The sequence below is a fragment of the Gavia stellata genome, chromosome 5 (assembly GCF_030936135.1).
Source record: "Gavia stellata isolate bGavSte3 chromosome 5, bGavSte3.hap2, whole genome shotgun sequence".
NCBI lineage: Eukaryota > Metazoa > Chordata > Aves > Gaviiformes > Gaviidae > Gavia > Gavia stellata.
The window spans coordinates 12,150,434-12,177,516 of record NC_082598.1 but is presented as its reverse complement, the minus strand read 5'-3'; the positions used below and the strand labels follow the sequence as shown (position 1 = coordinate 12,177,516).

General features: G+C 37.7%; 1 protein-coding gene across 1 annotated transcript in view; it reads right to left on the bottom strand.

Moving 5' to 3' along the window:
* The window catches only part of ACOX3 (acyl-CoA oxidase 3, pristanoyl), a 32,642-nt gene extending 7,757 nt beyond the window's left edge, over positions 1–24,885 (bottom strand). The window contains exons 1-13 of the mRNA XM_009807553.2: positions 24,709–24,885; positions 22,919–23,152; positions 21,798–21,869; positions 20,231–20,320; positions 18,444–18,587; positions 17,494–17,582; positions 7,692–7,788; positions 7,101–7,283; positions 5,445–5,567; positions 4,420–4,540; positions 3,805–3,924; positions 3,014–3,127; positions 1,214–1,329 (exon numbers count right to left, since the gene is read on the bottom strand). Coding sequence (XP_009805855.2) covers positions 1,214–1,329; positions 3,014–3,127; positions 3,805–3,924; positions 4,420–4,540; positions 5,445–5,567; positions 7,101–7,283; positions 7,692–7,788; positions 17,494–17,582; positions 18,444–18,587; positions 20,231–20,320; positions 21,798–21,869; positions 22,919–23,152; positions 24,709–24,876 — 1,671 coding nt within the window. The 5' untranslated portion in view covers positions 24,877–24,885. The remainder of the gene's footprint in view (positions 1–1,213; positions 1,330–3,013; positions 3,128–3,804; positions 3,925–4,419; positions 4,541–5,444; positions 5,568–7,100; positions 7,284–7,691; positions 7,789–17,493; positions 17,583–18,443; positions 18,588–20,230; positions 20,321–21,797; positions 21,870–22,918; positions 23,153–24,708) is intronic.
* Between the last annotated feature and the right edge of the window lie 2,198 nt (positions 24,886–27,083).

The following is a 27,083-nucleotide window of genomic DNA, read 5'->3' as shown; positions in this document are numbered from 1 at the left end:
TTCTTCATGCCCAGGAAGCTTTAAATCAAATATGTACACATCTTGAAAGCACAGCTTGTAAATAATTTTCAGATGTTTTTGAGGCATGCCATTTAAAATAAAAAATCCCGCTGTCCTGAAGATGAAGTGCAGGGAGAAAGGAAAACCTAATGACCTAAGGTCTATCAATGCCTATCTCAAAAGCAGTTGTGTGCATAAGTATCTTTAAATTTTAGCACATTTGAACATAAAAGAGAAGAGAACCTTCACACTTCCGAGCAAACCATTCTAACACACTGGCCCTGGCACCAGCCTCCCAAGAGCTGGCCAACTGACAGGCAATCAGACTTGAATTTCTAGCAATTCCCATTCCGAATTTGACCCTGAAGAGTTTCTCTAATCTGCTTCTACGGTAAAAACTGGAAAGATTTCCTCTACTCTACCAATGGTTTCACACAGACCATCTCCTGTTGAAGCTAGGCTGGCTCTTTCTAGGTGCAGAGTTGAATATTCCTTTCTGATGTTTTTTAATGAGCCTTGCAGATAAGGTGAATGACACTGGACATCTTCAGGGAACAGATCTCTCTCCTCGGTGACAAATGACAAGTGTTCTTTCCTTGGATGCGAGCCAGTTTTTCTCATGAAGCCTGGAGATATATACTGAAATCTGGAGTTAAACCATTCCTAGCTGTTAAAACTCTCTGGTGAGAGAGTGGATCTGCTATATGTAAATTGTCAATGTTTCCTTTTCAGGTTCCAATGCTGTCAGTCTGGTATCTTTCATGAGTACTTTGCACTATAGAAATTAGAGATGGAAAAGACCTATTAGGTCATCTAGTTTACCTACCTGCCAGAGCAAGATTCTTTCCTACAGTATGTATTTGGCCACAAGAGCAGATGGAGATGTAATAATCAGATGCTGCAGTAGATTTAATAGTAGTAGATTTAGTCTTCAAAAGTTGTGCTATCAAAATTACAGACATCACCCAGCACATGCCTGCAACTTTTCTGAAGGGAAATATATCCTGGAAGACTTCTGCTGATGGTAACTGTCCTCCTGCTATCATGTTCAATACAATGCACATAGACAGGTATTACATTTTATTAGTTATTTCACTTGCTGCTTTATGCTTGAGGAAATTGCACTTCATGACACAAGAAGATAAAACTAACAGGATCTGACAAACTTGGATGAAAATAAGTAAATAAAATAAGAAAGCTGAGTAAGTATTACCTGACAGTTGTTTTTTGCCTCAAAATCACTTCGCCCAGACTGCTTCTCCTTGCTCAGCTTTAGGTCACTCTCTCGGAGCAGGTAGCAAACCAGCCATTTATAAGCTGCTAAAGGAACTGAGAAAAAGGGAAAACCAAAATTCTTAACATTCACATTTATAATGCATGAAGTCACATGCAGATTCTACTGCAGTCTCAGTTTTTGTTACCTGAGATGAAAAGTAAAGTGTTAATTAATCAATCCACTAATATGACATTTTGCCCATTACTGTAGATGTAATAAATAACATCTGGGTAAGATAGTCAGATTGTAACTGTACAGTGAAAACATACCATGCCTGACCATACACTAGCTCAAATTGACCCCAAGCTAAAAGACAAGATATATCCACAGCTCAATTTAGACTTCTGATTCAATCAAATTTTTGTAGCTTGTTACTTTCTTCCTATATTAAGACTTAGGTCTGCAAGGTACTCAGTCTCTTCTGAGAATATAAGAACAGAAAACAGTCCAAATTTCATGGAAGCACATGACTTCTAATGTTGCAAAGGTGGCTGAAAGTAATCACATTGGAATGACCTGCTTTGTACATAAATGCGTTGTATTTTTAGAGCAGCCTCAACTGTTTAGGAAAAAAGTACTTCAGTATAAAGTCCTTGTATGAATCCTGCTTGCTTGTGTCTTAGCTTAAGATTTAATGTAGAATATTATTTAGGCAATTTAGGCAATTGTGAGTGTTCACATGCTGCCTAAATTTAGGCACCTAAACTAACAGTCCAGTTTCTAACAAAATGGAACAATAAACAGATTCATATATTTTTAAAACTATAGTCTGCTTCAGTAGGTATTACAAGAGAGGAGACAACATGTGCTTACGTATCAGTTTGTGCTGTGCTGGATTTCACAAGTTGGAGACATACAACAAAGAAGAAAGCAAGCAGTTGTTTTGAACTAGTCTTTTTCTTATAAGCCTTTGGATTTTGAAGTTATTCATATTTTACCCCATAGCTATTGGTACTATGCACCACTATCTGAAGTTCAGCTTTTTTGCAATTATTTGAGCACTGAAGAGGTTACTGAATTCTAGCAATCAACTCGATTGCCCCTTAAATATTAAGACTGGAGTTTCTTCCCCCAGTCTGTTCTCAGTTTCACAGATTCACTTTTGCTCAGTGCCCTGTCACTATCTCATTATCTGCTAATTTCTTTGTTAATTTTTGCCTCCAAGGGCCCATCTGGGCTTACAGTGATACAAAAGTGGGAATGGCATTCATGTCATACTTGATTTGATTATAGCAGAGCAAGCCAGCAAAACTGCGGGGAATTTTCTTTCACCATTACTCATTTTTCTCTATGCAACCAAAAGCAACTGTCAAAAGCAGACACACTTAAAGCCTTTTCAACGTGTTTCTAAATCACTCGTATGGTTTTCTAAAATAATATATTTTAGTGATATAAGGTAGTGGCAATCAATGCCCCTTACAACAGTTTCACCTGAAAACAACAATACAGTGGCAAAAAACCTAGATAACAAATGCTATTTTAGAGGAACAAAAATGGAAGAAAAATATCGTATGCTATCCTCCATTCCAGAATTAAGGCTAGGGACAATAGGACATATTTCAAAATGCAAACTATGTTCTTAGTCAATTGAAATACATATAATACAAAGAAAGTCAGCAAATAGTAATATGACCAATATCTAGTAAGTAGCAGAGGCTGAATCTCACATCTCTGGATCCTTTCCTCTAGAAAGGATTTTAAGATTCTAGAACCAGTTTAACAACAGCAGAAGGCTACCTGAGGAGTCCATGCAATCTTCAACACTAATGGCTGTGAATTTCCAGCCAAGGATATGATGGTAGTCTTGCAAAAAGTTTATTGTTCCTAAAGGGGATTCAAAAGGAGCTTTATCTGAAATAGCAAAGAAAATAAAAATTATTTATGAGAAAAGAAATCAGACTCTTTGGAACTAAGAGCCTATTACAAAGCCATGCATACACTTGATAGGCCAGATGCAATTAGGCCATAACACTTATTTTATTAGGGCCTAGTCCAGCCAAATGAGGACTGGTGGACAAGTGCTGAAAAACCTGACATCACTGCCTATAAGCCATGTAAGATTCAACTCCTATTGCTGAGTTTTCCAGTTCTGCAAGATGCTGCTGAAACTCACTGCTAGAAAACTGAAACAAAATAAATTATTATCTGTAGAACTACTGGATATTGCTACCAAGTTAGGCGACCTGAACTGTTTTAAGTACAATGAGCAGATGGTACCAAGACTTACAACGACTTTAGGACTAGTTCCATTGAACTAAACTGCACTTCTCAGGGAGTAAGATACTACTTAATGTGATTAGGGATGGCAAAACATCTAGCTAGCTTCTGCAAGACTTAGGAGAAAGAATATTTCTTGCAGCAAATATCTGTGTATTGTAAATGTATCATATGATGGAGTATGTAGCACATTATTTATGGTCTACAAATTGATTAAATGACTGTCAATTGCTTTCAGTATGAAATTACTTCCTAATTCCATTAGCTACACTCTGTTGGGTCCAGCATAGGATTCTACAATGAAAATTTACCTCTTAAGCAATTCATCCAGCTCATTAAGTAGTTGCTGGTTTGCTGAAGCAGGACGTTGTTATCTCCCTCATACGTGCAGTTTGGATCATTGTCATTTCGGATGTCACCCAGACGATTCACTTAACAAGAACAAGTGCACAATTTAATATATTGCAATGTATTAATGGAAGCTGAGAGGGATTAAATAATTATTCTGTGACAGAATGTGAGAGGTGTCTATTCCTGTATGTATAGCTATTGTTACCAACAGATGAGCTTGAAAGTTCACTGTTTAGACTGTGAAAATGAATATACTGGATAGACTTTAGAAAAGTGTGGCATTCATCTTACAAGGGGCATTTCCATCTATAAAGTCTGCATCTTTATTTTTGGAACTGAGACTGAATCACATGTACAGTCTTGTTCTGTCTAAATGCTGGTGCAGATGCTGCAATGGGTTTAGTTCTTTTTGTGGTATCAGGTATAAAATGAACTTTAAAAATATGGATATGAGGGAAAAAACCCTTTCTAAATGTATTGCTAGAATTCAGACACCATGACGCAACAACAGTCAAAGAACACATCAACATTACCATTCTCTTTCTGATCAGTGTATGCAGTAGTCTGTAACTTACTGGCAAGGTAACCATGTCCTCCACAAGCTTCTCGGCACTCCTGGGCTGCCTGCTGAGCAGTCCAGGAGGAGAGTGGTTTGCTGGCAGCAGATAAGGCATGAATCTCACGTCCCATATCAGCCTTTGTGAAAAATAAGTTACAAGTTGAGTAATAACTTTTACACAAAATTTGAGACTGCTTAAAGCCATAGCTATGTGTACTGCTTTATAATGAAGAAAAGAGTAACTTGCAATACATACATAGAATTTTCTGAGATATATGTAAAGGCAGAGCATTTTTGTTTTTGCTGCCACAAATAAACCCTGCCACAACTGAAAAACCTTTGGCACTAACTTTCTTATATAGGACAGCAATAATTTGTGCCAGGTAATGGACACATGGGTACATTTTAGCTCAGATGAGCCAGCTGACATGGCATTGCATGGGACAGTTCACTGCTTGCCCATCTTTTCCTCCCAAACGTGGAGTTATTTTGGTTGAGAATCAGTCCTTGCACAGAGCAGATAGATAAAACTATTTTCTTTGTAAAGGAGTGACTTCCAATGGTCTGATTGTGGATGAGAAATTCAGTATTAAGACTCAAAAGTCTTAACTTTTTTCTCCAAAAATACTTACCCTAATGCATGAATATGAATTGCAAACTCAAGCCAGACTCACAGTCTGTGTGGGAATTAAGATTAGTAACATTTCAGAAAGTTTTTGATATATGCCCCCTGCAGTATCATTTACAACAGTTATAAACTAAATTTGCATTACCATCATATATTTATGATAAACAATTCTGCAAGGAAACATAACCTTAAATTCCACAGAAACCAATAAAACTTCAACCACTGCATCAAAATTAATTTGGATACTTTTCTGAATGCAACTTTAATCATTACTTCGTATCTCCCATATTTCTGAGACATTGCTCTAGCATTCTTGATAGTGAGATGGCCTAAGACTTCTAAGTCCTTCATTTAACAATTTCCAGTTTATTATAGTAAGAACTCAGCTAAGAAGAAATATGTAAATATCTCACCTGTCTCTGACTCCTTTGCTTTGTCAATAAGCCTGCATAAAATTCTACGAAGTTCTCAAACAGAGATTTGGAGAAATAATCTAACGCATATGTGGCAGCCAGATAAGGAAGGAGACGCCACTGCTAGAATAAAAATTAAACAGATTTGATCACAAATTGAAACATATTTTTTATAGTTACATCTATAAGTAACTCATAATATTGAACCAACCCATTTGTTTTTACTTTGTTCAAATTGGAAAACTGTTTTATGGAGAAGAGAACTTAACAATAACCATCTATAAACATAATTAAGTGTAACTACTCTCTACACAAGTTACAGTTATGTTATTCTAGTTCATGCATTTTATGAGTTTGTGATAAACATTCTGTTAAACCAGTGCAAAAGTTCACTGAAACTTTGGGGACCAACTATATATATTTTTGCCCTGCGTTTATACAGTGTCTGGCATGCCAGGGCCAGTCATGATTCATGTGTTTCTTCAGTACCAAAATGAGAGAGGGTGTAACTCTTTCAGTTGCTTGTTCATTGCTGAATGTACATTAGTGCTGGTTGCATTCTGTAAAAAAAAAACAGGGCTGGGAAGCAGAGAAAAAAGCATCTTTGCTGCTCCATGCAACTCAGATGGACCCACAAAGGAAAAGAAAAACTGCTCGAGGAAGCTTTTGTTGTAGAGCAGGAAGGGAATGAGGTTCAGCAAGCAGAGCCTACAGAACAAGCCAAAACTGAGCAAAATTGAGAGACTTGAAGAATAGTGGGAAGCAGACCTTGGCTTATTCAGTAGAGGTGGAAAGCAGGCAGCTTTTCCTAGTTTGTAGAAACCCATGAAATCTTTCAAAGTTGCAAGACTAAGTACAAACCTAGAAAAAAGCACCCACTTCGCAAGGACAAACTGGGCAGGTTTGTTTTCAGCACTTCTTACATATTAACCTTTCTCATTCAGCAGATCTGACTTTTCTCTATTTCCCGGTTACCCTACATATTCTTGCTCTATTTTTTCAGAGCAAAAGGTGTTTTTCATCTGCATAATCTGCAGAAAAACACTGGTTATATTCCTCTCAAAATTAGTGCTAGCTTGAGACTTCACCACAATGAATGTCATTGATTTCTATACTTTTATAGAATAAAGACTAAAAAAAGAAAAAAATAGCATAGCAGCAAAAGAGGCACTGACATTTTTAAACAAATACTAGTTTCTACATCTGCAGTACTTTCACATGTGCATAGAAGACAGTCTTTCGCTGAAAAGGTTACTATTTTAGAAGACAAATGTTTCTAGGTACTTCTGAGAAAAATGAGTATTTTGGGTTTTGCTATTCCAAGAACTTATGTGAAAAGCCTGATCATGCCAGGAGAAGGTTTTGAGCTGGAATGAACACCCACAGCTGCACTAGAATGACACTTCAGATGACACAGACAACTTCAATTTCACCAACTTCAGTGTCGCTATTTTCACAGAATCACAGAATCACTAAGGTTGGAAAAGACCTGTAAGATCATCAAGTCCAACCATCAGCTAACACCACCATGCCCACTAAACCATGTCCCACAATGCCTCATCCACACGTTCCTTGAACACCATTTTGATCTGCAGTAGCTCTGAATCTGAGTTGCATTACATAAAAGTTTGTAGATGTGAATTCCAAAGTATTTACCTGTGTTTGGTATTCAAGAAGAGGTATTTCTTCTTCATCAGTTGGTCCAAACTGATGGCGAGTTGCTGAGAAGCGAATGGCTATCGATAAGGCAAGTTTTAAATTGGTTGTGGAAATTGCCGTTATCATAATTCTGCCAGTGGACAACGATCCCAGAGCTGCACTAAAACGCTCTTTAACATCCTGAATGAATAAAAGGCACAGACTGAATGGTGATGCAAACTTTTCATTTACCTCCCCCATAAAGATACAACTCTGGTAGAATGATCATGGCTAATTTTGTTTCTTGACACATTCAGATAAGGCGTTCAGGCAAGACTCAAAGTAGTTTCTCTAAACTACTTTGGGATCAGTGGGGTAGCACAAAGAGCAAGAAGTCAGTAAAATCAGTAAGGTGAGTTGAGACATCTCTGAACAGCAATTAAAAAAACAGCATTCTGACTATTTCATGTGAAATTGTAACAACAGCTTTATTTAAGTCAAGATATCTAATACTTCTCAACATGAGAGGACCATGCTCTATCTCTTAAACTACTTATGCCTTTGTATATTTAATGAACCGTATTAATGAAACAAAACATTGATTCATACCTGGATTGAACTTGAGTACTTTCCCTCAGCTGTGACATCTCCAGCTATATTCAGTATGTTTTCTTTAGGTATCCTGACATGGTGGAACATGGCAAATCTGTTTAAACAAATACACACGCAATGTAAAATCTACCTCAATATAGTTTGAGGCGTCTACATTACAGAAAAAAAGTCACAACAAAGACACGATTGCACAATGATCTCAGGCATATCAGTGAACTGAAAACAGTAGCCATTAAGCCAGGTAGGTAATTTTAGGAGAGTATGCCTGGGAGAACAAAGGCTTTCAAACTCAGGGCAGCAGAGGAAATTCAAGATGGGAAATGATTTGTTATCACTCTTAACTTCAGTTTGTTTTTAAAAAATAAAGATGATGCTTAAAAAAACCAAAACCAAGCACTTCACTGACTCGAGGAGACCATGGTCTAGTGATAGGTGTCCCTGCCCATGGCAGGGGGGTTGGAACTAGACGATCTTTAAGGTCCCTTCCAATGCGAACCATTCTATGATCCCATGATTCCATGACTTCAGCAGCTTCATAAGTAAAGAAGTAAACAGCTAATGGAAGGATGAGCAATGTATTCTGTTTGAGGGGAGGGAAAGGTAAAGCTACTTATTAGAGACCTTATACAGAGGCAGTTTGACAGACACTTGCACCGACAGCCCAGAAACCTGAACTTAATTCTCAGCCTGCATGAGTTTAGGTAAGTTACTTAGCTTCATATCTCAGCTATCAAAAATCTTGGGAAGATGAACAACTTCCTTTTCCTGCTTAGAACCTGACTAGGTCATTCTGACTCCCAATAATTCCCAGCCACAAACAATTCTGCTGAACCACATGCTTTACTGAAGTGTTGTTCAGTCCAGTCTGGAGACTGCTTTGGAATAGAGACACTATATATTTTTATGAGTCTAAAATATAGATCTGTGAGGATCATTCATGTTATTGCAATACAAATGAGGACATAGCTGAAATAGTGCCTTGAGAAGGAACTGAGTAGAGAGAGAATTTTCCTTTGCTTAAACTCAAACTAGGATTTCTGTTCCCTGGAATGTGTCATCTTAAAAAGGAAGAGCAAGATAACCTCCTCTGAATTGTGGCACCCTAGCAGCAATACAGAAGGGAGTTGTTAGAATAGGCAGAATGTCCTGAGTATTCATATTCTTCAGGAAGAAAGCATATGAACTGTTTCACCCAAACGGGCAATACAACTTGGCACAATAGCAGTAATATCAGCTCCACTCATGAATATCTCAGTATCTAATAGCACTTGAAAAGCTGCATTTGTAATCAAAGAAAATTCCTTTTTCCTGCCAATACAGGCTGATCTATTTAATAAGGCTCATGAGAGCCAGGTCTTTCACATTAATAAATTGCATAAGGGCTGCATTGCTGCATGTGCTTTAAAATTACGAGTTGTTTCCAAGGAAACAAATCTGCATACTGAATTTATTCAGCCTTAGAGATACACAGTATTTTTGGACTTAGCCACAGAGCAAAGCATGCTATCGTAACCAAGAACCAGCTGCTTACTGGCCTTAACCATGCTACAAAGTGCTTTATTAAGTGCCAGCTTCAGTGAGACAACACTACTTTGTAACAGAAGCAAATTCAGAATTTCCAAAGATCTGATTTCCATCTTTGTAATATTTTTTTCATATCACTGAAAATAAAAAACCCTCATTCAAAAAAGATCTTTCTGTTAAATTCACATTTTCTGCTCCCTATACCCCAAATAAAATCCATCACAACTAAAATTGTATAGCAACTCCAATATTTTTAAGCAGTACCATGCATGTTAAATAGAATTTCAGCTTTTTAATTATTATTATTCATTACTTTAATTACAGAAGAGCATGTGTGGCAAGGTTTAGGTCCCTAGTTTAGCGCTCTCTTTTCCTAGTTACTGTACATCCACAGAACTACAAGAAGCTGCTTCCTCCTAGGCACTTACAATCCAAGCATAAGGCAAGAAGCTACAAACGTGTTCAAACAAATGGTGAGGCACTAACTACTGAAACATACTTTCTTGATATGATACTTGCCAGTCACAGCACATTGGCAGCTAAGCATTGGCATTTTTTTATAAGCCATTAGAGCAAATAAGAATTTTAAGGAGGAATCTGAGTGATGATAGTAAGGGAGCTTCATGGATGTTTATAAAGGATCCCTCCCAAGTATGAAAAGATACATAGAAGAAAGCAATGAAATATTATTTTAAAAAGCTTTTGAATGGGTGATAAAGACTGGAATCATAAGCCAGACTAAAGGAAGAGTTGGCCTAACAGAGAGATGATACAAACTTTGGGGCATAGATTAGGAAGAAATTTCAAAGGGCTCCAGCTCTTGGGCCTTCTCTTTGCAAATACATATTTGTAGCATGTTTAGTCCTGTGTGTGATGAACAGTAAGATTTGTGGTAGTAATGGCAATGAACAAGATGGCAAATTGTCCTTTTGTGTTTTACACTGCAGTGACTAGATCAATTCATTCAGCAAAGCTGTGCAGTTGTAGAAAATTATTTATATTGATACGTGCTTGAAACTCTAGAGTTCTTTAAATGCAAATTCAAATCTACTAATATATAAATCTATATACTAATAATCTACTTTTAGGAAATTCAAGCCTACTAATATTGAACATGTGGCAGATGTGTGCCAAACAAAACAGCTCCCAGAATGACCTAAACAGTTTTACCCACTTTCACCTGTTGTAATACAATCCCAAATAGTTAAATCTAGAGGAAGACTTTTGTTGGAAAGAGTGAAAAATCTTGTAGGAAGTTTTATTATAATCTGTCTGACATAAATATAATGTAGCTAATTCTGTACCACGTAAAAGATTACCTAGATTTATTTTGATTAAAAACCACATGTATACCCTTCTTATAACAACTTTTTTCACAGCTAGTGAACCAGAATACTGAATTTCCAATCATTATACAACAATCTATTTTCTTAAAATCAAATTAGTTCAAGTAACAGTTTTTGAAAGTTTAGATTTTTCCCTTTATATTGTCCATTACAGAGACATTATTTCCTTCTTTTTCTGTAAGCTGCTATCAAAATAAACACATATAAGATGGCAAAAACTTTAAAAAGCAAAAGAGACAGACACAACTAGCAATTAAAAATCACACAGAAAATTCCCGAATGTAAAGAAATCAGATATAATGCCTATAAGCACCAGTGTTGAAAATAAAAGCAGAACCTTACAGGACCTGGGAGTTAGGCGACCTTGTGAGACCATTGCCAACTGCTGTTACACTCCTTCTCCAAGAACTTTGCTATTTGAAATTGTTAGACATACTGGCCAATTTGAACTTGATATCGGAACATATTAAAAATAAATAGTAAGATTTAATGAAGTCAATGATCACATTTCTAATGGTTATTAGCCTCGAAAGCATAGTGAATAGACATGGACCACATCTGTCAACGCATTTAGAGGAAAAATCTCCTTAAAGAATTGAAGAAATATCTTACAATAATGGAACTGTAGACACAGTCATGGGGATATCCTGTACCAGCAAGTCTGGAAAATGGCTAAATTTCACATGGTGATGACAAGACCATAGGTTTGAATGCTACCCTACTTAGGTCCTCTTCTGCATAGCAAATAGTGTGACTGTGATTAAGACCTCTCAGGAAAAAGACAGATAGCTGTCACTTTAAATATATATCATAGGGCTCTATAGTAATGTGCAGCTTTGCATCATGTAACCCACAGGTAATAAAAACTGTATCACACAGATTTCTACCTAGATTAGCTGACCAGAGTGAAGTGCTATTCCAATAGTAGCATTCTTGTTCGGGTTCTTTGGCCAGCAGTTCAGGGAACATTTCAAGCAAAGTTAATCTTCCTGACTTTAAATCATGCAATAGTAATTCATCTGGTGTGCAGTAATGCTGATAAAAAAGGAGCAGCTGGAAAAGCTACGAGCTCCTTTTGCCAGTACTCAATTAATAAGCTGTTACCTATAGTACAAATAGCTCAAACATGCTTTGGTGAATTTCAGCTCACTAAAATGCCTTTCCTGCCAGCTTTTGTTATTGACTACCTTAGAGATGGTGCAGTGACAGCTCCTTCAATCCTTCCAGCCAGAAACAGAAAGCAGGTGAATGCTATTGGAAGGCTGTGAGTCAAGTGATCTCACGGCTGTTTATGGGATACAGTAAACCTTGGGAAGAATAACACTTCAGAGGTTTGGTGAAAAACAGAAGGAAAGAAAACAGCCACATATTCCAGACTGAAACTCACAGAAAGGTTAGAGTTGAGAAGAGTTACAGAGAAGCTGAGGAAAACTGCAAGGCAATATTTTAGGTCTAGTTTCTACAATCAAGGCTCTAATCTAAGAATGCAGCTCTGTAACAGTAATGCTCAATAGCAATGATAAATAAACTTAGCATTTTATAGGCCTCCTTATCCTATCTTAATGGACTTCATGGATGCACAAAGACCCATTCACCCTAAAGTTCTTATAGTGCAAGTGCCAGTCTTGCAAGGAGTTCTGGGTGTGCAGACTCCTGCAACTGTTGAGAGCTAACAGAGCTCTGCTAAGGAACAAAAAAGACTGGTTGAAGTTCACTGCAGATGCAAGGCTGTATTTCTGTGGGTGATAAAACAAATGTGTGACCAGATCTAAATCTACCTTTCCCCATTAGCACTATCAAGTGCCTGTGAGTGTGAACTGGCTATGGCTACACAGTTTTGAGGTACATGTGTGACAAAAATGAGGGGATAAGATAGCACTCTTCAGCAATGTGACTACATCGTAGCAATGTGCGCAGCACTGTATGAACCCACATAGTGTCTAAACTTGACTGTAGAAATTAAGTGGAGAGGGCAAAACAGGGAAGTATCAATGATTCCACTGCAAAAATCACTGTTTTGACTTAAATTGCAAATATGCAAGATGCGTCTTGCAAAATACTTGGCTTGAAAGTGGCACTGTTCACAAGGATTGAAGTATTGATGGTACTGTATTCAGATAATGTAAATACAGGTACAGATATTTTTAACATTTATTTTTATTTATAGCTGCTTCATTACTATTGCTATTGTTTGTGACTCTGGCCAGAGGCTGCAAGACAATGAAAATGTTAAACAAGCTTGTTTATTTGAGAAGCAGGACTGATTTCTACACTTGCTTTCTTACTCACGTCCCTGTACTGTCCCTTTCCCTGTACTGGAACAGCCTCTTCTGCAGCCTTGCAGTGAACCAGACCTGACAAATTATCTGGTTGAAGACAGCCATATTAGTCTTTTTTTTTTTTCCGTCAGATTAGTTTTCAGGCAGTTCCAGTTCCCTAGCTGAGTCCCCTACACAGCTACATAAATGTTTGTCCCAGCACAAAGAAAAAGGCAGTATGGGAGTAGAAGCAAACAACCAAAGAAGCTGAGTATGGAAATTATCTTCACTGAGCTACTGCTTCAGATTGTAAGATGAAGCTCCAAAGCCTATTTAGGCTTCAACTATGTATTACAGCTCCTATCTTCCTAGTGAAATAACTGCAACCACTGCAAAATCTAAATAAGAGGTAAGAGGATAAACACTAGGAGACAAAAACCCCTTGAAGGACTAGACTTCTATTTGTTCTACCCTTAAACTGGCAGAAGCAGAATCTTAATGTATTATTGGCACTGATACTGAAATAGTAGCAAAGAAAAAAAAACAAAACTGATTAACCATTTAAAAGTCATCTGTAAAGGCCTGGAGGTTGTGTGATGTATGCCATCTTCACCAATATAGAAGGAGTTGTATTGAGGGCTTTCAGAACCTGCAACCTCTTTCCAGAAGGGATTATTTTACACCATTTATTGCTTTTCTGCCCAATAAATCCCCTTCACCCATTTCCTCTTGGGTGTTTTGGTTTGTTTTCAGTGTCCAGAAAACTGAATCTGGCCCCAGTGATGACTAGAGAACACGCTGAATGTCTTAGCATGTTGTATGTGTGGAGAGATTGATTACATTTTAATTGTACGTGAAAGGTTGTTAAACAGCTCATAAAAAACTTCAGTTTTCCAAAGTCCATCATTATAATGAGATACAGCTAACAATTCTTCTTCCCCCAGAAAGATTCTTTTCTCCCCTACAAAGAATTCAGTTAAAATAAATAGCTTTCTGTCTGGCAGTGGTTTGCTGTATCTTTAATAGCTTCATTTCACTAGTCCTTCCATATAGGTTTTGCCTGCTCAACAAACTGCATACATTTTATCAGTGGATACAGCTGAACGAGCTCAGAGCATGTTTTACAAAAACAGGCGTGTTAAGCACCACTTCAGAAACACAACTGTAACTGATTTCCAAACTCTTCCTCACACAGATTCAGTTGGGCATCATTTCTGTTTCTGGAGTGGGGAAAGCAACAATTCACTGCTAGTTACAACTGGACATGAAATTGGTCCACCAATGATTCAGTGGCAATCATTTACTGACGTGCACTGCAGTAATGGGTAATTTTGGTAATGTTACATTAGCCAGAGTAGACAAAAAAACCACCAAGGGGAAGAAACAGAAATGCACATCAGCACTTACCCAAGCTCTTGCTTTATGTTCCTCCTCTTATGCCTGCCATGCATTTTATTGAAAAGCCCCTGGATCCCAAATACCCAGAGCTTTTTTCAGTGGTTGTTTTTTTCCTCAGCTACTTCCATTTTGGGACCTCAGTGAACAGCACATTTCAAAGACTGCCAGAGCACTAGCAACAGGTGGACATTTTTATGTTATAAAAACAAAGACCGAAGCACTTGCATCCCCTGGTGGCAGTCTGATTTATTTTTTGGTAACAAAACACAAAACCTGTCTAAACTCTCCATAAGAAAAATTTGAGTTCTATTTTTAACCATTTATGTATTGATTACACAAATTGTTGTAAATGACAAAGAGAAAGAAAAATATTTTAAAATATTTTAAAGTGATTTTGTCTTTTTTGTCAGGGTAGCTGAAGTTACAAAGCCTTGCAAAACCCATGTCATTTTTGGACATTCCAGTTACAAAGCTATGAGAATTATTTGGAAAGACAGACTTGGAAGGAGCAAGGCAGTCAATTGGATTTACACTGCAAAAATTCCCACATTACTTCTGAAATTCCTTCTCTTACAGAAAACATTACACTCTGCATTAGCAGGAAACCAGCCTTCAGCCAAATGACCCAAGAGATTAATTGTTTTCCAAAGCCAGAAGGGACAACTACAATCACCTACTCTGTTCTCTTACATAGCATAAATCAATGGCATTTTCCAAGGAAGCTCTGGAATTTCTTCCCCATGTCCTATATAAGTGTTCAGGAGCTTAACTCTCTGTACCGATATTGAAAATTAGTAGCATAAACTTTCTGAAGTGCAGCAACAAAATCTGACATCTCTGCCAGAGATGTCAGACTCTGATCTTCACTCTGACCACTTATCCTGAGTGTCACTACATGGAAATATATCTGATTTACTAAGTGTCTATGGTAGTTGAACCAGACTTCACACATACACTCAAAAAACTGGCAAAGCATGCAGTAGAGACTAACACTTGTAGTCACAGCATAATGGAATGTTTTCTCATCACCACATACAACAAGCTTCTACACTGTATGCTGTGCTTTCTCTGGGATAAGCTAAGATATTAAGATTACTAAACTGCTTAGGAGAACACCTTGACAAGGCCGTGTCTGGTGGCCCAGGATGAAATGTCTCCCTGTAAATCTTGGCATTTTGCAGATCATGCAACCAACGGTCCATCTTCTAGACTGGCACTGCTTGTCCTCTCTGCAAACAAATGCAGAGCTATGAAGCTGAAGCTACTACCTCTCCAGGCCCCATCCAGGCCTTTGTGTACCTCTGAGAAGCAATGCGTACAAGTTCTGACATTTTTGACAGCTCAGTGTGAGCAGGAAGGTTGCAAAGCAAAAACTAGTTCTCTAGTTCTTGTGAATGATGTTGGCACCTAGCCTCAGACCTCTCCAAAGAAAATAGCTGAGGTAGATCAGGAACAAAGGCTCAGTTTTCAGCTGAATGAAGGGTATCTGTTGGTAACCTTGCGCTCCCTCATACCTCTATCTTAATCTGCAGGTGCTGTCCTACACTTAAGCTTTCTAGTGCAGGGGCTGTCTTAATCCATACTTAAGAGATCTAGATCCATGACTGGGGCTCCTCAGGCACTGCTGTTAGCAGAAAATAATAATTTCTTTTTAAAGCAGCATATGCAAAGTAAACAGAAAGATTAGAATGCCCTGTAATTGCTTTAAATGACATGTGATGTCATAACTAAGATAAGGGATTCCATCTGACATTAAGATAGGAAGTTATTGGTACCTCTTACTTACAGTGTATTATGTGGATTATCATTTCACGTTATTCAGTTATTACTGATATTTTAAGAAATGCTCTATTTTTTCCCAGTAGATCAAAGGATAAATGAATTTTAAAATTATGTGCATTTTGATGTTATGTGACAAGCACACTCTTCTTCCTCGTGTTGCACATAAAACTATGCTGCAAATTAAGAATGAACAGCAGAATTTGACCATTTCTACAGAAATATGAAGCTGAATTACATTTAGATTACTCAGGCCCATGTTGCTGTGCCATCTGGTGGCTACTAGTTTGTAATGCAGATGCAGGCAAAAATACCCGCCTAAACCCAAACCCCCTTCTTTTCCAGGCCTTTTCTCCCATTTTTCCTCTATAAAATTTAATTTTCTATACTTTTTTTTCTTTATTTCATATGTGTCTTCAGGCAACAGAGTATCAATGAGTGAGAATAATCTATATAAATATAAAAGCCAGTGCTATTTTTGCCACTACAGGCTTCTTGGGTTATCAGGAGGAGGCTGGTACAGACAACAAACTACAGAAGATCTACGACCTTCTGGAAAGCTAGTCAAAGCCGTTACATTTGAAAGTAGGATACCTTAAGATGTCTCTACTTTGTTTACTGGAATGGCATGTTATGAAGGACAATACATATATCTGTAACAAACTGAATCAACAGAAAGAGGTAAATTTGAGGCATAAAGAAGTGACCTCCCCACCCTTACTATTTTAGGTCTCTCTCTTTACACAGAGCTATGTAACTAATACAGGGGTTTAAATCATAATTTTTTCATAATGGCTGATTTAATGCAGAAATCTATCGCAATTTCTCTCCTCCACATCAGATGCCTTTGTTTAGTCAAGTAGAGACACAGTAAGGCCATCGAAGTCCATGACTCACAAATGGAGCCCAGGTACTTTTTTATTTCAACTGTACACAGAGAATACAGAAAAAAATAACTAACCTTCTCCTTCTCTTCTGCACTGAACAGGATTAGTCCAGAAATCCCATGGTTTAAAGAAGATACTTGGTTTCTCTACTGGGTCTCATTAATCTTATGTCTTTACTAACAATAAACCTTGTCTGTGGACCTCCATTAGCATTCCAGTGGGCTGGAAATCAACAGACTAATTAAGGGCTTACACCCAGATGGGTGGAGAGGCTGATTAAGTTCTTTACTCAGAACTTAATGGATTTGGGTTTTTTTTTCATTATTATTGTTGCAGAGTCTATCACTGCAAGAATGCTTGGGGATATTCAGAGTATAAGTGGCACTTCATATTTTAAAAAGTGAGAGAAGTAGAAAGGCTATCGTTATACTGATAGAAAATACTGAAATTCAAGATTTTTCAACCTGGGTGTTTTTTTAGAAATACCAACAACTTAAAACCACCAGTGAATACCTCAGAAGTAAAGACAGAACTGACACAGGAGGATATTTGCACCACTAGTGTGACATAATCTAGCATGTTTCCTCCTTCAAATGGATTGACTTACCCATGATCCAACCCATTCTGCCCAAGTTTCTTTCCTATGTCACCTACCATCACACCTGGCATTGGTAGGAGAGTTTTTGTATCTCGAATCTGCACAAAAGTAGAATGAAACATTATTTCAGTTGTGGAACAATGGAAGTTATTGGTTGAACTTTTCAAACAGTGAAAATATTCCCAACTTGTATTCTGTTATTAATGCTAAAGAAAGCTCTCTGTTTTTTTCAAGCACATAATCCTGGATATAACTTGTACTTACCTATCCCCTCATTCAGGACATAGATCCCTTAATGAAAATTACTTAGGCAATATGACACTAATTACATCACTGTGTTAAACATGCCTTAACACTGATGACTGCTTTCATCAGACTAGCATTGAAACCTTCTTCAGGCGTACACAGACATAGTAGGAATTAATGGAACTTTTATGTAACAATCAGCTTTGTGATATTCCCTGATTTTGTAATAAATTCTGCTCAGTCTGCAACTAGTTAATTTTACTATGTACAACTTCTCTACTGCATTGCTACATTTTCTAATGCCTTTAATCTTATAAACTGATCTCTGTGGTAGAACCTTGAAGATTTCATGCAGATCAGCCTGCAGCATTGGCAGACATAAATCATCTTAAGCTTCGTCCAAGACTTTCAGGACTTCACAGAGCATAGGTTAGTTCTAACTATATAGGTAGTGTGATAATCTGGAGGCTTCTCAGCTCTTTCATATTTTCAGAATTTTTTGCAGAAAACTGAGAGTATAAAACTGGCTGTACAACTGTCACAAAATCAGCAAATATTTAAAAATGGTACACTTGTTACAATTGCAATAAATATTGAAGGCATTAATTAAAGAATCTGCTGGTCAGGTATAAATAACAGCATAACAGAAAGTCTTTGATTTGAACCCACTCCCCCCAAAAAAGAAGAAAATATTAGCAATATTTCTACCCTACCTGTACAATAAAGGAATGTAATCCTTGGCACTGTCCATCAGGAGTATAGAGCTGGGCGTACACAACTGCATGAGTGGCATGTTTCCCCATATTACCAACCCAGAACTTTGCAGCTTCAAAGTCAGGAGTATTGATGATAAATTCCTGTAGACAGGAAAGAAAGGAGCAAATGATAGAAATCATAAAAGTCAACACATGGCTACTTACTTTTTTTTTTTTCACAACCATGGTAATATTTTGAAAACATCCATTAACTGCCAGGGTTTCATTCTGTACTCCACTCCAACAGCTGAGATCTCTCTTATTGTGCTCAACTTTGGAGAGCATACGTGCAGCTAGGAAAAATTTAGAGCTGAAAAAGTTCATTACTTCATTGTAAAGCCTGAAATTCAGCCTTTTAATTGCTCATTTAAGCAGTTAAAAAAAAGTAAAGCAAAGTGATGGACTCAGAAGCATTTCCTAGATCTTAGGTTAAGCTGAGCTGTAAGTCCATGTGAGGGACTGTGAGAGATGTTTCAGCTGGGAGGGCTGAAACCTATGCAGGGACCACCTCCTTCTTATGCAGTTTTGTATGGAGAGGAAGCCTGGTTGACAGTGTGAAAGGCAGCACACTTCCCAGCTGGGACAAGTGGAAGACCATGAGTAGTGGGAATTCTGAAGAATACATGTATCCTGAAATTTAGACATAGCTTCAACATTCAGATTTTTAGATTCCAAATAGAGTGCTTTCTGGATGGAAAAGAAATCTGAACTCGGAGCTTCATGATCTTAACAAAGATTTAGTCATTTCACTCACTTTTACTGCAGTGCACTAATCACCAGCCTAAACCTCAATTTATTTAAATGGAACTTTTCATGCTGCCAATCTCACAAGTTCAGGGGTTTTTTTCTGGAAAGGGATCTGACTGTCCATGTTGCACAAATGATCACGGAATTGCTTGTATATGAAAAAGTGCACAATGGAATGTTGTTCTACTGAAGAATATAAAATGCTTTGTTTCAAATCTATGATTCTCATTTCTCATTCTTTTGAAGCCACTTCATGATGTGACATCGTTGACAGTAATAGCACCCAGTTCTGTATATTATAGTGCAATATAATGCCACTGTCTTTGGGGGAGATGATAAGCCTACCTTCCTGGGACATTAAATAACACATTTTAAATTCAACTTGGCATAAACCAAGCATGTAGATGACAAGGAGAGAAAGAAAGTTCTATCAGCCTCTTCTCTTAACTTTTATTTTCTTCTCAACGTAAAACTACAATGAGTTCTATTCATTTACTGAAAAAATATTAGGACAATGAATTTATTTCTGCAGTAGTGTTGATTTCAGAAAACCAATTATGAATAGTAAGCAGTATCCTAATGGAAAAAGCAGTTTATTGTTTTCTTCTTTGGGTCTCTTTGATAGTATTTTTATCTCTTTTTTGTATCTTTTTCTCATCCTCAGGAAATAATCCTAATCTTCGTATACAAAGCCTGCATATTTAAAGACAAAAGACAATTTAATCTGCATATCCAACTATTCCTTAAGAGAAACAACAAAGGACATAGATGCTATCCTTATTTTATATCACAACCAGAAGCTAAAATAACTACATGTACAAGAAAACAGAAATTGCTGGGTTTATTGTAAATATTTATAATGTAAATATTTGAAACTTTTTTACATTTGAACTTGATTCTTTCTTGTTAATCAAAGAACTCCCTGAATCATTCTGCCCTGTTAGTAAATAACAGAGCTTAACAGTGTCAAACATTATTCCTGTGCATTAAGGACTAACCTGAGTGCTACGATCAAATGTGGCAGTAGTCCGTATGCCTTTGGTATTAGTTCCATGGCTGAGTTCAGTGAGAGCAAAACATCCAAAAATCTAAATAAGGAGATATAAGGCACAGTTCAAGTGTACTTTATTATAGCAATTAAAACTGTAAGATTTCCAAATGATTGCAAATTCAGCTGTTGGAAAGTAACTTGCAATTGCAAGAAACCAATCAAATGCAACCCTAAGGCTAGGACATCATGCCTGCAGTAGGGTAACAGGTATTTTTTTACTTTGCTGATGGCTGACTCATTCAGGCAGGTACAGATTATTACATCCACTGACTAAGTTTTCAGCTGTCTGGGTTGAAAGAACTGTTGAGTGGTAAAAATCAGCAAGTCTGCTTGCACTACATGCAGTTCTGGGAACTCCCAAAGTCAGGGGAAAAACAGAATGAGGCTGTTTATTTTTAAAATTGCAAATAGCCTACATAATTGAAGGGGATAAATTTATACCAGATCAATGTATGGATACACTTGGTTCTCAGCAGCATTTGGGAACACTGCCTGCTTGAAGCCATGCTGAAATGTGAATACTGCAACCCCTTACCCTAGACTGGTTTGGCCTGTAGCACATACTCTCCAATAAAAAACCTCTGAAAAGCAAGAATAAAAATAAAAAGAAAAAACTGAAGCCTCAGGCAAAATTATTCTGACAAACACATATCCTCAGGCTTTTGCTTAGACTGAGAGTCATTAAAAGAATTCATCCTGATCTTCAACATGGGGTATCCAGTCAGAACTATGTAGCAGTATATTGTTGTCTATGAGCAGGTAGATAAACGCACAATTTCAGAAAATTAAGTAAGCAAGCAAGGTGAATCGTTGGCAAAAAAAAAGAAGATAAGTACTGATAAAGAATAACAGAAGCAGCATGAAGCTCAGTTTATACATATCTCAGGGTGCGCTCAGCATATATACCTTGCAAAATCGAAGAGGGTCAGGCCAGACAGTGAATGCTGCCCATATGGCAACATGGCATAGAAAGGAGAAATTGTTTAGGATTGGCTCTTTCTATATCAGATAGGCTGCACTTATTCTGCAGCGTAGTTGGTCCTGAGTCTCCATTGGACTCCATGTGGTGTTTCTGTGGCATTATTATTTTCCGTTTTATAGCACCAGAATGAAATTTTTATAGCAGCATGGCAAGGGTATGTGTTGCACGGTGTATGATGTAGATGTGGGAGATGGGAGTGTTTGAGCGTGCAAAACTTGCTAGCATACTCTTAAAGGGCTGTGGACAGAGATTAAACTGGTGTGCTGTCGTCTGTATTGCCTTTTGGGAGAAGTCCCCAAGCTTTGTCTGCATGTTAACTTGGACAGGCTAAAACAGACCCAGGAAGTGGCACAATAGCTAGCAGTGAGGATAGCCAGGGCTCAGTGCTTCCATCTGCTCCTTGATCTTTTCTTTTGCTATTTAGAAGTACCTAGGTACGTAAAGAGATCAGAAACAACACAAAGGTGCAGGTGGTGCCACGGTTCTGATGGTGCCCAGTTCTCACAAGTTATTAAAAAAAAAAAAAATTTACCTCCATGCTATAAACTTGTGTCATAATGTCTGCAAACGTCTTAGAAGCACTCAAAATTGTACAGGCAAATACCTGTAAAAACAGAGAATTATGAATGAAATCAGTGACCCCATGATGGAAAGCACAAATTGCATATGCATAATAATTTGTAATAGTGATGTCTATTAAAGAGACCAGGGAGGGTAGGCTGCACAGTAAACTACTACCTAGACTACAGCTGGACGAGCTAAGTCAGGATTTGGTCTTGTCAAGGCCCCTTTACAGAGGACTGAACTTTTCACAGCTATAACGTGTTCAAGCCTTCATTGCAAACTCTTAAAAATGCTTGAAGAGCTCACTCTCCACTTGAAGTCCCCTTGAGTAAAGTAAAACTTTAAGACTATTCTAGTTTGTTTTATTGCAAATGGATTGGGAACTGAGGGTAGCTGCTTCAAGACCAGACAAGAACACTGTTTTTAAAGCTACCTTCAGTTTTTCTAGATGGATATTCACATAACAAAACTATAATTCCCAGACCCTCCCCTGCCATGTGAACAGTAATGATTAATTAATTCAACTAATATTATTTAACCAGTTATGTTAAGTATTCTTTCTGAGAGACTCATCTAGGGACCAACTGATGAACAGAATCCCAGTCACTGATGTCAGTGAGAAACTTTACACTGGTTTCCGTTCCTTCTACATTCTGCCCTGAATCAACACACTGAGGGTGAGGCAAGGGAGTTTCTGATACCTGTATCTGTAGCAAAGACACAGCCACCAAACAGGGCCCAACAACCAAGTTCTTTGGCTGCTAATGCCATAGAGAGGAGGCAGAGAAGTAGACAAAAGAAGGTGGAACTGTAGGCATCAAAATATCTTTCTGTAGCTCTGCCTATACTGCTCCACCTTTACTTTCCAGGTGGGATTCCAGTGGAGACAGTGCTTAAGGACAGAGATCTACTAATTTCAACCCACAGCTCTCCGATTCGTCTAAACAGTTAAAATGAATTTCATTTTTGAAAACAAAGGACTGGGAAAAGATACAGCTTTAATAAATTAGGCAGAAAGCAACAGAATTACGGTATTACAAGACACTTAAATTCAAATATACACCACTATATCTTTTGAACTGTACTTACACCACAATGTAAGAAATACTGGAGACATGGAGACCAATCGTACATTCCTATACAGGTAACCACATTAAGTATCTTTAATGGGTTCTCTATGATCTCTTGCTGAGTGAGAAAATCATACTCAAAGAGCCTTTTACAGCGCAGGAATGTCAGCTCCTGATATTTCTCACGGCACAAGTCTTCTCCAGGATGATGTGCAAAGAGAGGATCACTTTCCAGAGCAGAGAAGATTCTGTTCTTCAGGGAGGGAAAACTGACATATTAGTCTAAAAGCACTAACAAAACAAGTTAATGTTCTTCTAGGATAATACTAGGCCTCAAACTACGTTCATTTAATAGGAAGATGTAAATTTATAAAGCCAAAACTCCAGAGAATTAAAAAATATATTTAAACAGTCTGTCATTATATATACAGTTCATGCAGCTAAATTTTATGAAAGCTCCTTCATCCTGAAGTAGTAAGTGTGGGACTGATTCACTCTGAATGTAAGAGAACAGTATGGTAAAACTTACTTGCTTTTTATAGCAGCTTCATTATTTCACTATACGAAGCTGCTGGCAGGATCTAAAGGGCAATGGCCCTCAATCTGAGAATAAAGGTTAAACTCCAGGGGTTACATTCAGTTAGAAACATGCCATAATGTTAAAGCCATTAAGGTACTACAACTGCTTTGTTCCCAGATGAAAGAAGAAATGTACGCCATTTAGTGGAACCATCATATGCAGCCATTCAATATGGGAATCTGCATCTTTTAATGTTTTCATTTGGATCTTTTTTTTTTGTTAGGTGATACACTGTGACTTTTTTTTACCTTGGATGTCTGCGTCTTCAAGATATCCACATCTTAATTGTCTTTCATGTGATTTAGAAAAAAAAGTGCAGTGCCTTAGGCAAAATCTTTTTAAAAGGTCTTTAAAGTCCTTTCCTCCTCTCTGAAGACAATGACACAGTAAGAAGGAAGAAAACCAGATTTCCTGTGCTTTTCTTTGAAAGGTAGGGTCATTCCCGCTCTCTGTATGAACAACGCTATTTGCCCACACAGCTTTGAAACTCCCTCAGACATAGAGCACTTGTGTTTTTTCTATGCTCTTAAGTGTATCAGTCAGATGCAGAACAAGGCATTTCTGATTTCTCTGATCCACCTCCTAAGATTTTAACAATTATGGTGAATGTTCAAGATTAGCTTAAATCCATGTAAAGGTATACCACCTTCAAAAAAGTCAGTTCTGTCTCCTCCTACATCTCCAAGTCATGCATTCCCACACCATCTCTTGTGCTGCTATTAATCTCTTTTTTAGGTAGGGTTAACTTTCACTGAGGTAGGCATGCTAATCTGTCCAACTGCAATGTCACATAAGCATTAATGCAAGCACAGAAGATCATGTCAGTCAAAGGAAGACAGAAATACCATGTTTGACAGTGGCATGAACTTAGCTCAGCTTAAGTGTATTGTAAAACCATGGGATATATAATTTACTGCAGAAAGTACAGTAAAGAAATATGGTAGAATATAGTTCTTTCTCAGTTTGAAACAAATGCTGAAGTTCTGTCATGTAGTACCTGCTGGTCCCCCCTGTACTAATGTTCAGTAATGAAATAAGCCTTATGACACAGCAAAGTAGGTTGCTTAAAAGTTCAGTTCTGTTCTGAAAATCGGATGTGCAAAACCAATTTCTTCATGCTCCATATCTACAGAGCATTATTAAAGTAAATACTCTCCCTCTGAAAATCACAGTTGCCTCTACTGATATCTCCAAAATTAAAACATGCTTACAATTCTTGCAAAGTTTACCTTAAGCTGGATGATATCTTCGCCATCTAGTAACACTGCCATCTCTTTCCAGTTAAAGGAAGCCTTCTTACGATATTTGCAAAGCGGTCCTTTAGAGAAATCCGGTAGCAAAGTATCCCATGAGCTTTGGCTGCCAGTGGCTTCTTTCAGATTCAGTGTGGATGCCATTGTTAGCTAAACTGCATCAAACAAGAAAAGATACATCACAAACTGAAGCACCGCAGATGTCTAATTTTTAATAATAAAAAGAAATCAAAAGGGTTGTTAATTAAATCCATAGACTTGTTCAAATGTATGAGTACAGCAGTGCAAAGCCAACTAAAAGCTTGCCCTTCCATTTTTCTAGTTCAATTGGCTTGCTACAAGCTAAGAAAAAAAATGCCTTTGATCAAGTGTAAATGAATTACATGGTCTTTGTTATTAAAATATGAGCTAAACCTTTTAAAATAAGCAAAATATGAAACAGGGACACCACTGGTTAATATTGCACAATAAGAAAGGGGGGATCAGGCAAAAACCCAACATGTCTTAAATAACATAATGTGAGAGTATTTGTTACCTTGCTTCTAACTTAAATGCAAAATCATAAAATTTTCTATTTTATGCACCCAAACATGCATACAAAGCCCTGTTCAAATGCAGGAGATGTCTGTATTATCTCCACATTACTAGTTAACATTTAAACAACTTTTAACTAAATGGCATTTTGGTTATACGTTAAGGTTTGCTTTTATAGAACTGAAGTGATGAGCCATTGTTTGTGCATGAACGTGAGACAGAAGACATCAGGGTAACAGCAGGAACTCTGCCCTTATCTTCCACTGGTTGAATAAATGAAACAGTAAGTGGGTAACAAAACCTTTATTTCATGTACCCCAATTGCAAGAAACAAATTTCTGTAAAATTCTGCATATTTGCATCTCCTTTGCCTGATTTAATCTTGTCCAGAACTGGGTTAGCTCCCACAGATCCACTCGGCTATGTGAACACTACACTACCTGGGTGTATCTGCCCAGGCCATTAGGAGTATGGTGCAGAAATAAATAGGTGGCTTTACACAGGGGAAACATAAACACCTCCAGCCCTGTATACAATTCCATTGCTTTGGTATGGTGAACGTTTAGAATTGTGAAACTAGAACAGTATCAGCATGCTGTCCATCACTAACACTGACTTGAACAGAACAGGTGAATGGGCAAGCAGGAGGCCCTGTCTGCAATGGGTCCGTAAAACGTACAGATTAAACCTGCAGAAGTGAAGTAAAATAAAACTATCACAGTAGTGACTTCTACAAAACATAGGGCATTTCTTCTACATGGAAGATGCAGTTTGGGAATATTTTAAGCACGTAGGTATGCACTACTCTTAAATGTCATATCTCCATACTCAAGAATAAATGTTAAATAATACAAAGTATGAACTTTGCAACCACACTTTATTTTTCCCTCTTTCTTCCCTAAGTTTAAATTTTCATTTCTGTTATTTGGTGGCTTGTAACATTTTCAGTCTGTCTTCCCACTAAACATTTTTTCTGTGCTGAGCTGATCTCAGACTCTTGTGTATGTGATCAAAAGCAGTAAGACTGCGTGAAGTCTGCTGGTATTTTGTTGTGTATGTATATGGGTCATGCAAGTGCATCGCAAAACTTCTCAAAACCAGCAGGATTTCACTATCAGTAGCTACAACCGCACTGGCTTTGGAGAAAACAGGAATCTCACTTTTTGTTATACCCTGGCCCAAAGGGTAAGGCTTATGCCTCTGCTGCTTCCAGACACAGATGTCAGAGTACCCTCCACTGCTACCTGCTCGTATCACACCCAGCAATTTCTCTCACTTCATGCAGATGCCAGAGATCTGTGTTATGCCTGTAAGATGCAAAAATTATCGGGCAGGGGAACAGAAGCTGGCCACATTACAACAAGGGAACTGGCTGGAAGAAGCAATTCTCAAAGGTACTGGGAGGACATCCAGGCCCAGGGCTGGCCGAGGGCTCAGTATGGACTACGAACATAATAAAGTACAGAAACTAGTAGTTTGGCATTCTATTTTTTCTGTCCCTTTTTTCCCCTCATCATCTTGATATATCTCCTTGCTACATTTGTTTTCTTTCAACATAATCCTCTTATGGAGGTATTTTTCTAGCTCTGGACAGTATGCACACAGTAGAAGAGAACTGCAGGATAGTTTTTCTGCATGTAACTTCTGAATCGGTTCCAGGAAGGTGCAGTTCCAGTACTGAGAAATAGATGTGGAGAGAAAAGAGGGAGGAAAAAAAAGGGCATTGGGAAAGAGCATTTCAGCCTGGAGCCAAATAAACAAACATTACTCTTCTAACTGGAAAACAGATAATTCAGGCAGAAGTTCAAAGCTTCTGG